General features: G+C 42.6%; 1 protein-coding gene across 1 annotated transcript in view; it reads left to right on the top strand.

Moving 5' to 3' along the window:
* The first annotated feature begins 1,349 nt into the window (after positions 1 to 1,349).
* KIF13A (kinesin family member 13A) overlaps positions 1,350 to 15,045 on the top strand; it is a 214,488-nt gene continuing 200,792 nt past the window's right edge. Inside the window, 2 exon segments of the mRNA XM_057554367.1 lie at positions 1,350 to 1,597; positions 1,870 to 1,960. Coding sequence (XP_057410350.1) covers positions 1,543 to 1,597; positions 1,870 to 1,960 — 146 coding nt within the window. The 5' untranslated portion in view covers positions 1,350 to 1,542.

Below are 15,045 nucleotides of genomic sequence, written 5' to 3' on the forward strand. Positions count from 1 at the left end.
GATATTCTTTTAAGAGTCAGTCCTAGGAATTCCCTGGCGGTCCAGTGGTTAGGACTCCCCACTTTCACTGCCGAGGGCAAGTGCGCTGCGAAGCCAAAAACAAACCAAACCAACCAAACAAAAAAACACCCCAAAGAGGCAGTCCTGGGCTCCAAGACCAAAGCCTTCATTCAGTTCCCATTGCCTGTGGAATAAAGTTGAAATTTCTTAGGTATTCAAGGCTTTCATGATATGACAGAGAAGGTGATGGTGTCAAGCCCATACTTGGCACCTGTTGGAGACAGAATTAAACCTCATAGCACCTGCCAGCAGTCTAGTCATACCTGACTCGGTGCTGTTTTTCCCGCCACAGAGTGTGTGTCTGTAGCACAGGATGCATGACTTTATTCATGCTTTTGTGTGTCCTCCACAGCGCTTTGCAGACAGTTGGCCCCCAATACAACTTCCAGTGACCTTGTGAATGATTGAATTTCTACACTTAAGCAAATTGGAAAGATTTCCCCAGATCTAAACTCGGGACTTTAGACTTGGGTACGCTTCAACATGCCCGGCTCCCAGTGAGCGCCCAAGAAGCACTTGTTGAACCGCATAGAAGAAATCAGATTCCCCCGGTTCCGCCCTGGCAGCGAGGTGGGCCTTTGGCAGGACGACGGAATCCACGGCCATTAAATTCTTATGTAAGAGTGAATTACCCTCCAGCCCACTTGACAGCTCTCCCGCAAGAAAAGCGCACGGGCAGGGGAAGGAAGCGAGAGCAGTCTTTGCAAACACACACTCTTTCGGTGGCAGAGGCACAGATTGATTTCTAGCCTCGGTTCACCACACGCATCTGAAAATGCAGCTGCGCGCTCCGTGCAGTGCCGGGCGGGCGGAGGGGGCGGCGTGCCGGCATTTAGGTTGAGGCGTATTTCATTCCGTGGGTAAGGCCTGCCCACCCGGCACGCCCAAGAGCTCTGGGGCTGCGGTGACAGCGGCCCCACAAGGTGACTCGAGTTCAAGGCGGTGCTCGTGGGGTCCCCGCCGGCGCGGGTGCAGGCCGGGCCCAGGGAAACCGGGCGCCCCGCCCCGGACTGCAGCGGTCCCCAGCACCGCGCCGCTCGCCGTCCCCTCCGGGTTCCGCTGGGTGCCGCGCGCCGCCGGGCCGGGCCTCCCCGAGGCGCGGGGGCGCGGGCGCGGCGAGGCGCGGAAGATGGCGGCGCGGCCGGGCCCGGGGCGGCCGCGAGGAGCCGCGGCGCTCTGCGGTCGGCTGGGCCGGCGCGGCTAGAGCGGCGCCTGGGCCCGGGCGGCGCGGCCTCCTCCCCGCCCGCCGCCGCCGCCGCCGCCGCGCCCCGCCCCGCGCGCCCGCCCGCGCGCCCGCCCCTCCCCGGGCCGCGGCCGTGCCCCGCGTCGCGCTCCCCCGGGATGGCCCGCGCGCCTCGGCGCTGCCTTACGGAGCACACGGCGGAGCAGCGGCGGCGGCGGCCGCGCTCGGGGGGCGCGCGGCTGCGGCGGCGGCGGCGCCGCGCGTGAAGGGCCGCCTGGGGCCGAGCGAGCGCCGCCAACATGTCGGATACCAAGGTAAAAGTTGCCGTCCGGGTCCGGCCCCTGAACCGACGAGGTGAGGAGCTTTCCGCTCGTTTTCGTTTGTGGTCGGGATGAGGGCGGGGGCAACTTTGGAAACTGCGGGGCCGCGGGGCTGGGGCGGCGGGAGCGGAGCCGGATCCGGAGCGCCGGGGCGGAGGCGGCGCCCGCACCGGCCGCGGGGACCCGGTGCGCCGGCTCCCGGCTCCGATCTCGGCCGCCTCCCGGGGAGTCCCGCGCGGCGCGCAGAGGCGGGCTGCGGGCACGGATGCTCGGCTTGGCAACGTTCGTTTTCCCTTTTGCTTTCAGAACTGGAACTGAACACCAAGTGCGTGGTGGAGATGGAAGGGAATCAAACGGTCCTGCACCCTCCTCCTTCTAACACCAAGCAGGGAGAAAGGTAAAGCGGGTGCCGAGAGGGCGGGCAGGAGGGTGCAGCCCCGCCGCCTCCTGCAAGTTTGAGCCAGGAAAATGGGAGTGCTCTTGCCTATTGTTAGGAGGACGGCTTCAAGTTTGTCGCACGCTCCTGTCTGAAGCTGTTGCAAGTCCAAGTTCCTCTCTCTCTTCCCTCTGCCCCCCTCCCCCTTGTTCCCTCCCATCTAGAGCGGCATCAGGCAGGGCACCCTGGCCTGAACCAGGACCAGTCCGCTGTGTCCCCGGCCGGCTTCGAGGCACCCGGAGGGGGCCGGATGGGACCCTAGAGATGATTAGTCCAATAGCCACATTTTACAGATGAGAAAACTGAGGCCTGAGGCGAGCAAGTGACCACCCCAAGGCCTGGTTCGTGGAACCCAGTGCCCCTGGTTGTTTCCACCACTGCACTGTTTGCTTTATTTGGCAGAATTGTTAAGGAACTTTGTGTGTAAAATGGGGGGTGGGAGGGAACATCCCCCCACAATAAAGCAGAACAGTTTTGTACGATGCAGGCTCAGGCCTGGACCATTTAAGATCTATTTTTTTGTTGGTGCTGGGTTGAGATAATGCCTGAATGTAATGCGCGAATTTCGATTTTCAAGGAAACAAAAGTAGTGCCCGGAGCTGTGTAGACACTGGGGGGATGTTTAAAAGGGGCTGCATTTACTAGATGGCAACATTTGCATTTGAAAAGTGGTAACTGTTGGATCCTTATTAATTCTGCTCTATTCCACGCAACAGTATGGGAAAATGCCCTAAAATAATTTGAATATTTGGCATTTTTTTGGTAAGCCCCTGAGAAGAAAACGGTTGGAATTCATTTAGTGTAGCAATGCAGTAGCTTGTAAAAATAGGAAAGAGAAACCAGGGAGATTTGACAAAATTAATTCCTCTCTGACGAGAGTTTGTGTTTCTAAAAGTCACCTGTTGATTGATGTGTTACAATTTAGTGATTTTGTTGTTGTTGTTGTTGTTGTTCTTCAGAGATTTTTTTCACTGAAGAGAGACTCTGAAGGTAGGGTTTGTTACTTTATTGCAAAAGGAAGCAACTGCCTTCATTCTATAATCATGTGGTGTTCAGGCATAGTTTTACTAAATTTGGGGGGAGAAATTATCAGGAGGTAAGTTTGGGGATTCTTTGCTTTTTGTGCTGAGGCTAGAAATTTTTATCCAATGTGCAAACATTCTGCTTCCTGTAGCAGATTGTTATGGTGATTGTAAATAGCTAAGTTGTATTGAAAATACATTAAATACTTTTCAGTAATGGATGTATCCTTGAATAATGTTTTTAGATACATTTTAGATATTTATAGGATTTTTAGATACATTTATAGCAATGTAGTTGTATATTTCTTGGTGATAGTAAGTAAACTCATTGAGTAAATTAAGATATTTACAGATTAAATTAGTCACCCACATCACCAACATTTCCCTCCCCCCCGCCCCCCAAACTGAATATTGTTTGAGAAAGAAATTCTGCTGGGTCAGAGTCTTCAAAGCAGTCTAGGAAACAGGTAGAATGTTAACTCCTTTTATGTAGCTGTGGCTTCTGTTTCCCTTGCTGGTTTGACACCTGCTCCTTGTCACTCTTAACCATCAGGAGTGTTACTGTTAGCTACTATTTAATGAAATGAAGCTTTGTCATTTGTGGGCAGACACAGATTTAGTGCGGTGGAATTTGGATAGAAATTACAACTGTAGACAGTTGGTTGGAACTGCTAAATAATCAATTGATCATTTTTAGGGCCACCACTGTGGTTACTAATCAGCATCTTCTAAGTAATGATTTGAAGGGTGACTTGGGGATTTATCCATCTGCTTGCTTCTTGGAATAGCCCCTTATCTGGAACTATAATAATAGCACTGAAACATGGGTGTTCTCTTGTTCTGACCTCCTGACAGATATGATTCTTTGAGTGGTGGATGGGCCCTTTCTGTGGGATTCTGCCTGGGTACCTGTCATTCAGTTTACAGGCAACTGGGAGGAGTGAACACAGCAGTGCTGCTTGCAGGTTAGGATTACTGTCTTTGCAAGGAGGGAGACACCAAATGCATTTTGATTTTCATTATGCAGCTTGGTTTTATGTTTCTCCAGTGGGTCTTCCCTTAAAGCAACAGTGCATTTAAAAATAGAAACAGTTCCTCCCTTGGGTTCTGGGTTGATTAATTACAAGGATGCTTCATGTTACGTTTCCAATTCATTTCTATCATTTGTTTTGGATAGAGCTCAGAGCAAGGCAAGACTATTATTTTTCTTACCTATAAGTCCAAGGTTTGAAGTGTAAGAAGTTTTAAATTAATATTGGCAAACCTGTGTCAAATTGAAAATCACTTTTTTTTCTGAATATTGCAAGAAATTACAAATGTATGAACCATGGTTGGAATTTTAAGTTACTGGGTGAAAGCTTCCACTCCTACCAGTAAAAACAAACAAGAGTGCATTGGTTTCCAGGAAAAGAAACAGATAGGCTTAGCTTTCGTAATTTTCCCCCTTTATGGAATCAAAGCCAAAACTACATGTTAAGGTCTAAAAGATCACAGGTCTTCTGAGGTTAAAGATGTTTGTTTTGGTTCTGAAATTCTAAGATTATAATACACGACAGAGGCCCAGGTTAATAGTTGATGTGTTTATCAATCACCATTCGGAAACATTAAGACATATATGAATGTATTTCTTAAAATACCATTGCATTACCATGCAGGAGACATTTATGAAGTTCAGATCATGCAGGTACCATGCTTAGCTCAGGGGATCCAAAGATCACTACGGACCCACTGCCTGTGCCAGAGACTCTCACCTTTGAGGGACGTGGGAAAACAGGGGAAAAAATAATTGAAATATAATGTGGTGGATTATGTAGATTACACTTTTCCCACTATATATACCGTATCATTTGGAAATTACCTGTTTGCTCTTCTGTCTCCTCTCCTCTCCTTGAGGCTCTGAGATCTGGGAAGGCAGGTACCTTGTCCTACTGACTTTTGTGTCCCATGCTTCCAAACAGCATCTGGCACATAGCAGGCCCTCAGCAAATGTCTGCAGCGTGATGGTTTGCAGTGTGATGGGAGTGCTGAGGAGGGGCTGTGTATGTGACCCGGGGTCCTGGCATCCTGCAAAGACAGGTGGCATTTGTGCCTGTCACGTGGGTGCTAAGAGTACAGGTTCACTTTTTCAAGATCGGGAGAAAGTCTTTTGTCAAAGTGAAAGCATACCTGCCTCAAATTACTTCTGGGTGATTGTGTGTGTTGTGCGTGCAGGATGTGGAATAGGGTGCGGAAGCCAGGCAGTTCATGAAGGGGGAATAGAATGAGAACCCCTAATTTGCCAAAATAGGTAATAGTTTTAAAATCAAAGTATAACCAGATGTACAGTGCAAAGCCTTCCTCTCACCCTGGCTGTCATCCCTCCTCTTCCCATTCCCTCACCTCTCCAAAAAAAGGTAACCACAGTCATTAACTTCTCATGCATATTTTCAAATACACACACACACATTATATATATATATATATTTTTTTTTTTTTTTTCCCCCACAAATATCTTTTCTATAATTAAATACCAGTATATTGACTCCTTCATTTTTTATTTTTATTTTTTTAGTATCCAGTATGGGTGGTAGTAGTGGTTTTAAAAATATACATACCCATGTGTATATGAATCTGATCTTTATAACTTTTAAGAAGTGAAACTTTATCATGAAAGTGTAATGGAACTTGCTTTCTGCAGAGATTTTTGTTCTTACTTTAAATCATTTTAAAGTAAGTGAATTGTAGGGTAAGCATCCAAAGCAATGTGCATATATCAATATAACCTAGCTAAGTTAAAAGAAAAATTGGACTAAATTTAGGGTTTTAGTAAAAGAGCATCAAAGTCTTAACTTGCCCAATTTTTCCATACTGCAAGGTGGGCAGTGTAGCTTTTAAAGTATATGAGGGTGGGTCAGTGGAAGAAAGCTACATCTTGGTCGACTGCATCTATACTTTCTAGTGTATGCATTATATGTTGCAAGTGTTTGATTGTTTATTCCACCAGGCTGGCTTCCGCTGCTATTCCAAAGTCTTCTAGGATGGTCCCTTCTGCTCAAGTATATCCGTAGACCGGAAATTTAAAAATTAGTTAAAATCATATAAAATGAAAAAGATCTATCACCTAAGAAGCAGTAATATTCCACATTATCTGATTGACTTTGAGTTTTATTGTGTTTTCTGTGTTGTTACTCTTCTCTCTGGTTCAAATATTACAAAGTTGATTGTAAGAAAGCAGAGTATTTAGATTTCAATAATATAGGAGTGAGCATTCTTCATGCATGATATCAGTGGCATTTTAAAGAGTGTTATAATGGAATATTTTCATTAGCTGTCAACATTTTCCATTTCTTTGCTTTACAATAAAGATAGATTGTCATCTCTCTTTAAAAAACAGGACTGGGGCTTCCCTGGTGGCGCAGTGGTTGAGAATCTGCCTGCTAATGCAGGGGACACGGGTTCGAGCCCTGGTCTGGGAAGATCCCACATGCCGCGGAGCGGCTGGGCCCGTGAGCCACAACTACTGAGCCTGCGCGTCTGGAGCCTGTGCTCCGCAACAAGAGAGGCCGCGACAGTGAGAGGCCCGCGCACCGTGATGAAGAGTGGCCCCCGCTTGCCACAACTGGAGAAAGCCCTAGCACAGAAACGAAGACCCAACATAGCAATCAATCAATCAATTAATCAATAAAAAAAAATAAATCTTTAAAAAAAAAAAAAAAACAGGACTAAAAGTAATTATAATGCTGTGTAGATAGTGATTTAAAAATTATTTTGTTCACAGTTGAACATACATTTTACATTATGCACTGTTGTTGTGTGTACATATATGAAGGTTCATGAAAAAATTTACTATGTGCAATGTCTCTGTTATTTTATACCACCTTTTTTTTTTAAAGGGAACTTTATTTTTATTTATTTTTGGCTGCGTTGGGTCTTCGTTGCTGCACGGGCTTTCCCTAGTTGTGGCGAGCAGGGGCTACTCTTCATTGCACCGTATGGGCTTCTCATTGCGGTGGCTTTTCTCATGGTGGAGCACAGGCTCCAGACGCGCAGGCTCAGTAGTTGTGGCACACGGGCTTAGTTGCTCCGCGGCATGTGGGATCTTCCCGGACCATGGCTCAAACCCGTGTCCCCTGCATTGGCAGGAGGATTCTTAACCACTGCGCCACCAGGGAAGCCCTACCTGCTTCTGTTTTAATTCATTTTAGAAATGATGGTTGTGACTTACAGAATTAATTTCACAACCCGCTAAATGGTCACAAGTTTATAATTTGAAAAATACAAGTTTAGTGGCTAAGAGGTTGGGTTCTGCATACATATATTTGTATATATATTTTAAAATCAGTGTAATAGTTTGAAGTGTGAAGTAGTTTTATAATTTATAAAGGCTGTGGTTTAAAAAGAAGAATCCTCTTCATTTTTAGTCCCAGAAGCAGCCACATATAGTGATTTTAGCTTATTCTTTTGGAATTTCCTTCCATATTTCTGAGTAACATGCTGGTAGCGCTAGTTTTTAATTCATTATCTCTGTTCTCTTTCTGTGCCTTATTCTCACCCCATCCCCGAATTCTCCCCATCCCCCATTTTCCCAGTATAGTTATATAATGTATCAATATTTAGTGTTTCCATTATTTAAATGACTGTATAAAACATTATTTACAGTTGAGCCATGTACTCTTCCATGATTTCTCCTGTCATACAAAACTTTTTGTTTTCCCTGGAGTTAATAATTGTTTTTATTTTTTCCCTTTCTCTCTAATTTGCTTCTTTTTTACGTACTTACCCTTAATTCAACATTTAAATTATCTGTCCCTTGCCCACATCTCCTTTCAAGACATTCGGATATATCAAGTCCTCTCTTGATTTCATCTTCTTAGAGACATTTCTCCTTGACCCTTCTAACATGTTCCTTTATGAACTGGTAACCTTCTCTGCCTGATGTAGCTGTCATCCTGGGGGTTCCTGTCACATCATTCTGAGAATTCCTTTTATTTCTCTTCTGTGTGGAATCTGTTTTTCTGTTTCCTTTTTCTTTCTTGGTTTGCTGCCTCAGTTTTGTAGAGCATGTCCTTTGGTAGCTTCCTGAGAAAGAATGTTTGGGAAGTAAGTGTTTTTGAAACCATGAAAATATCTTCATTCCACCCACTTGCCTCGTTAATAGTTTGGATGGGTATCAAATTCTATTTTGAAGATATTGTTGCTTTAATGTCTTCTAGCTTCCAGTGTTTCTCTGGAGAAGTCCAAAGCTATTTGGATTTCTAATCCTTTAGACGTGACCTAGATTTTCCCTTTCTGGAATCCTATAGAATATTTTCTTCCCCATTTTTGTGAAATCACAATGGTGGGCGTTTTGGACCTGGAAACTTGCATCCTTCAGTTCTGAAAAAAAAAATTATTGAATTAATTCATTAGCAAACACTTTTTTTAATTTACTCAGTTCTTTACTGGAACACTTATTTGGACATGGGGTTTCCTGAACTGGTCCTCTAATTACTTTATTTTTCCTTTCTACTTTTTATCTCTTGTTTTTATTCAACCTTCTGGGAGATTTCATCCACTTTATCTTTCAAGCCTATGTTTAATTTTTATCATATTTTTAATTTCCAAGAACTCTTTCAGTCTTTTCTTTTTTGTTTTTTAAATAGCATCCTATGCTTGTTTTCTGGTTGTGGTATTTTCTGTGTCTTTCTGAGGACACTAATGATAGTTTCCTCTATATAGTCGGTCTTTTTTTTTTTATTTTTAGTGCATAGTTTTGTTGGTGTTGGTGTCTGTCTTTTATGTTAAATCTCAAATGTACAGATTTTGGGCTTTCTCTAGGACAAGGACTATATATGATTTATCTTTGTGTTCTTAGGGCCTAGATTCAAGAATGCCCAGCACACAGAAAGCATTTTGTAAATTCTCTTTGTTGTTTTAAAAAAAATTATTATTATTAAACGGTTCTGTCAACTCCCTTTTCTTTTTAGCTTCCAACAATAGAAATAAAAATGCTTTTCTTTTTCTTAAGAGCACGTGTAAATGCTAGAATTAAAGGTAGTAGCTGCCTTATACAACTCTTAGCTACCCACATTAATGAAGATAATCAGTGTAATCAGTATAAAAGCTGGAAAAACTGGAAAAATCCTGTTTTTGTATCACTATTGCAAAAATTTTAGTTAGGAGATTTTTTTTTTTTTTGGTCATCATTAATTTTAAAATATATATGCTTGTTGGGCTGGGGAAATTTTTCAAAATGATACCAAACTGGCCAGTTTATCATCCTACCACTTGGCTTCTTCTGGCAAAATCTAGTTAGAGATAAGTGGATAACTTGGATTGTTTCCAATTTTCAATAAAATTACACATGCTGTGCACTCATATTTTAAAGAAATTTATAGGCCTTCCCTGGTGGCACAGTGGTTAAGAATCTGCCTGCCAGTGTAGGGGACACGGGTTCAAGCCCTGGTCTGGGAAGATCCCACATGCTGTGGAGCAACTAAGCCCATGTGCCACAACTACTGAGCCTGCACTCTAGAGCCTGCGAGCCACAACTACTGAGCCCACGCACCACAACTACTGAAGCCCGCACGCCTGGAACCTGTGCTCCACAACAAGAGAAGCCACCGCAATGAGAAGCTCGTGCACCGCAGCAAAGAGTAGCCCCTGCTCACCGCAACTAGAGAAAGCCCGCGTGCAGCAACGAAGACCCAACACAGATAAAAATAAAAAAAAAAAAAAAGAAATTTATAAGAAAAAGTCTTCCACAGATAGTAAGCTTTCTGAAGACATCAAGGTCTCTCAGTTATTCAACCACAGTTACCCTTTCTCAAATCTTCCCTGGAGCTATTTAGAGTTTAAAGGACTTTGGAGAACATTACTGGCAAATGAAACGGAGAAACCAACAAGACATACAGAAACGCTCAGAAAGAGAACTTTGTACCTTCACAACATAGGAAATGAAGTTTACTAACAACACAGCTGTCAATAAAAGGAGTATGCTAAAATTCACATTAAAACAATCAAGAGTTGATTTATATGGGATTCAAGAGCTATCTTTTCAAAGATTATTCTACACAATATTTCTGGGAATTTAGATTTGCAAATATAAGAAGACAATATGAGAAATTCTTCCTTGGAAATTAGTTTATTTGGCATTTTACCACCCAACAACTATGTGGAAACTAAATAAGCATGGGAAAAATGTCAAGTTTTCACATCTCTAAAATTTTATTGTAAAAATGGGTAATTCTTATATTTGATTGTAAGATCTAAGGTTAAAAAAAGAAAAGTAGAGAGGAGAAATTCTTGTAGACTCTCAGAATTAGGAGGACAACCTGTCCAAGCCTCATCATTTGCTTGAATGCAGTCTTGATTTCATTTTACTACGAGATGAACAATTCAGTGAATCATTGAGGAAGCAGTAGAACTGTTTTACCAAATCATTCTTGAAATGAACTTTTCACGTCAAAGCACAATTGTATCTTTTAAAAAGATTGCTTCCTTAGATACTCTAAAATGTTTTATAAGAAGCATGGCAGAAATTTAAAAGGGGGGGTGGGGGCAGGGGGAAGGTGTCATTGTCTGGGCAAACCTAACAAATCCATTATTCTTATTTTTCCCCTTTCTTCATTTTGTCCTTGTCCATATAATATAAATATTTGTAATTACAATTTTGTGTTTTGCTTTTCTCGCATTTATATTTTGTCATGCAACATAGTTTTCATAATTATAATTTTAATAATTGAGTAGTTTGTTGAATTTCATAATTTTAAACCATATTTCTATATTTCTGGGCCTGAAAGTTGTTCCTGTTAATGATTGTAAATAACTGAGAGCATCTTCAAGGAACTTTTTAAGAATCCTTTGCTAATTGCAAGGCATTTCTTCCCAAGCAAGCCTGCTACCACAAAAATACATCTTTGAAATTGTATGATAACATGAACTATTCCCTTATATTAAAATGGAGTTAAAAGTTGATAATTTTCAGATGTAAGTATGAGCTAGGTCATGGAAAAGATGATTTTGTGTGGACAGGAACAACCCAGGGGTTCTCACACTGAAGAGTGCATCAGGGGACTTCCCTGGTGGTCCAGTGGTTAAGAATCTGCATTCCAGTGAAGGGGATGCGGGTTCAATCCCTGGTCAGGGAACTAAGATCTCACAGGGCATGGGGCAACTAAGCTCACATGCCACAACTACTGAGCCCTCCCGCTGCAACTACTGAGCCCGTGTGCGACAACTAGAGAAAAAGCCCACATGCCACAATGAAGAGCCCATGTGCTGCAACTAAGATCCGATGCAGCCAAATAAATAAATATCAAAAAAAGAAAAAAACAGTCCCCCCCAAAAGGTTCTGGCTTGAGAATTTGCATTTCTAACAAGTTCCCAGGGGACGCTGATGCTGTTAGCTGTGGACCAAGCTTTGAGAATCACTGCTTTAGACCAGGACTGTCCAATAGAATTTTCTGTGATGATGGAAATGTTCTACACATCTGCTGTCCAATATGGTAACCACTGGCCATGCATGATTACTGAGCACTTGAAATGTGGCTAGTGCAACCAAAGAACTGAATTTTAAATTTTATTTCATTTTCATTAGTTTAAATTTAAACTGCAGGTGGCTACTGTATTGGACAGTAGGGGTCTGGACATGGTTCTAAACCTTGGTTGCACATTAGAATCACCTGGGGGGCTTTAAAAATCGATGCCTGGGTCCTACCCCCAGAGTTTCTGGCTTAATTGGGCTGTAGTGCACCTTAGGCACTGGGATTTTTAAATGCTTTCCAGATGTCCCAGTTAACGATTGTTGTTTAACAAATCATCCCTAAAGTTAGCGGTCTGAAACTACCATTTTTTAATGCCCCTGGATTCTGTGGGTCAGGAATTTGGACAAAGTAGATATGACTTGTCTCTGCTCCTCAGCGTCTGGTGTCTCATCTTGAAGACTAGAAGTCTGAGGGTGTGGTCATCGGAGGGCTTGACCGGGTTGAACGTCGGAGGTGGTTAATGCACATGGTTGGTAGTTGATTCTCATGTGTAGTGAAGGTTGACAAACACTGATCTAGTTTAATAAACCAGGTTTTAAAGCCCAGTTTCACAGCTTGTCCTTTGGTTTATTTTACCATTCTGATTGTGATCATGTATGCAAATTCTCATAAGCATTAACATTCTCAAAACTAAAGTCTGAAAGCCTCATAAAATCAACCTAAATATTTACCTTATTAAGGCGACTTACGGAACTTTAATAGGGTCTTCGTATTATTATGAAAGTTAAGCCTCACAAAGTTAAATAAATTCTCTCCCATTTGAGGAAAAAAAGCCTCCTATTCTCTAGCCAGGTGTATTTAATCAAAATACCTCTTCTTATTTGTTTTTACTTAAATTGTGGCAGAGGGGGAAGGAATTACCTCGATTATCTAGATGCAGGGTACTTGCCTATCCTTCAGCTGACTGCTCCACCTGACTTCTTGGGAAGCACGGGTTTCTCAGCTTTCTAATGGCCTGTGGACCACAATTCCCTGCTTCAGGCCCTGGAACTATGTGGCAGTCCCAACCTCAGCTCCTGTACCATTGCAGAGCCCTAGGGACCCCATCTGTGTGGAGGCTCAGGACGGTGTGATGTCTGGATGCTGCAGGGTCCTGCCACTAACGTGGTCTGTATCCTTGAGCTAGCCATTAACACTTCATCTGTCAAACTGCGGGCTAAACCAGGTAACCGGTAAGGTTTTTTAAGCTCTAAAATTTAGATTTATCTCAACTATACTTACATGTAGAGTTGAATCAAATAGAGTAATAGGTAACATTTACAGGGGCTGAAATGGGTTGGGTTGTAATTTACTTCTTGTCAGAGTGTTAGGAAAACCGGGGAGGAAGGGTCACTGTTCTTGGGAGGCTCTGTTTGCTTTCAGTAGCTGATGCGAGAATTGAAGGTGTCAAGTGAAATAAGACAGCCACTAGCTCCAGATAGCTGAAGCCATTATCAGCTAGCCGGGGAGCCTGGGTTCCTTACACATTCTACATGCCTCCTGTCTCAGCTAGGACAGCAGCTTTTATACGTGCCTACGGGGCATTATAAATCTTCTGATTTGGTCCTTTCAATTAGTTTTTATCTTGTACAGTTGTGTTCTTTTGGGGAACCAGTGATTTTTAAGCTGTTCTTGCAGGCATACAGCTGTTTTATGTGATAAGTCTGTATGTATGGGGGTGGAGAAATGACATTTCCAGAGCTGTTAGCCTAAAACTTCCTTGCGCAGTTTGTTTTGTTTCTGAAGGTTCTGTTATAACCTAACCAAAAGTATGGTTAATTCCCAATATTTCTTATCTTCAACTGTGAGATGAATTCTATTTAGTGGGAAAGAGAGAGAGAGAGAGTGAGAGAGAGAAAGGGGGGAGAGAGAGAGTGAGAGTGTTTCCTTTCAGGTTTGTGTCCTCTTACCCATTCTTTTGAAAGCAGAGTGGAGTTATTGATTCTGTCTGGCCCTTTAGAGTCTGGTCTGTAGGTGTGATGAGCTTTGCTACTGTTAGAAGAGGTGTGAGGAAAGCATCTGTATGCAGTTCCCTTGAGGGAAGAAGTTCGGAGCCTTGTTTTTTTAAAAGACAGGGAACAGGAAGGAAGGCTTTGAGGAAAGGGAAGCTTTACCCTTTGTTGTTGGCTCTTTGTGTTGTCTTGAAGAGACACTCCCTAGATTGTACACCCACCATGAATGACCACAACTATTCACGTATCTCAAGCTGGGAGCCTCAGGGGAAAATCAGAAAGGGCAAAACCATGCTGAACTGCTCAGGCATTCTGTTGCAATATTGCGTAGATTTATCCCCAGTTTTGGAAGGGCCATGCAGTTAACCCTCATGTAGTTTGTTGAGCAGATTAATAAGCCTTTAAATATACTTACATTTTGTAGTTTAATGAAACAAGTCCTCAGAATTGATGCTTTGTGTGCCCACCTATCTATAATCCCAGCTCAGTGGAGAATGTGTCAAGATGTATAGCTGAACTTGTAACTGCTCTTTTTTAAATTGGATAACAAACTGTTAGGGTTTTTTGTTTTGTTTTTTCTTTTGTTCTCTATCTTTAATGACTTCTATTTATATTGTTAATTAAAGTTTAGTATTCCTTGTACAAATTGTAACAGGGGATGGTTACATTATTGTGTTAAGAAAGAGCCTTAAAATTACTTGTGTCAAGGGTAATGCTTTGAGTAAGGAGGAAGGAGTGTGGTAGGGAAAGCTTATCAAGATAATGGTGTTAAATTTGAGCAGCCTTATCCAGTTTTAAACATCTGCCTTTTTGATCTAGAGTTACTGTAACAAACAGGTAACATTAGCATGGTAATGTAACTAAGTTTGTTTTGTTTTGTTTTGTTTTTGTTTTTGAAGCCTTTAAGTTTTGCTGGCTTTGATAGTTATCAATAGAATAGTATTCCCCTCTCTGTACTCTGCGTTTTTGTGATGAATTATGCAGTGGAAATAATTTTTCCCAATTTTTTTTCTTTTAAATACTGAACAAGGAGTCTTACTTATTTGTGTGTATAAATGAATTTTTCTGAATGGCAGGGTACATCTTTGCTTTTGTAGTTTGATACATTGAAATAACCTCACCCATCTATTTAAAAGTTAGCCCAGATAAAGTTTAAATGTTCATAAGTATGTGAATTACTTTGTATTTGAGCCAGAGCTTTTAGTCAATGAAAGGAAATCTTTTATTTGCCTTTTGTGTGTTTCTGTGGCCATCGGTTGGGTGTAAATATCTAGTTTTGTAAAACACTATCAAGTACTGTGACAGAATGGTGTAGTGGTGGAGAGCCACTCAGAGGACTTGGGAGACCAACTGCTTATATTTGAAACGAAACTGACTATGCAACTGACCGAGCTGCAAAATGTCCGGCAAGTCCCTTAACCCTCTGTGCCTGTATTTCCTCATCAGTAAAATGGGAATAATAAAATTACAGACCCATAGCGGCTGTGAGGATTACCTGAAAAACTGGGTTCACCTCTTGGTGGGTGTCAGAGAGGGAGAAGGAGGACTTATTACTTGTAGCAAGTAGGGAAAACACCGGGGATCTTTCT

The sequence above is a fragment of the Balaenoptera acutorostrata genome, chromosome 10, assembly GCF_949987535.1.
Source record: "Balaenoptera acutorostrata chromosome 10, mBalAcu1.1, whole genome shotgun sequence".
NCBI classification, from domain to species: domain Eukaryota; kingdom Metazoa; phylum Chordata; class Mammalia; order Artiodactyla; family Balaenopteridae; genus Balaenoptera; species Balaenoptera acutorostrata.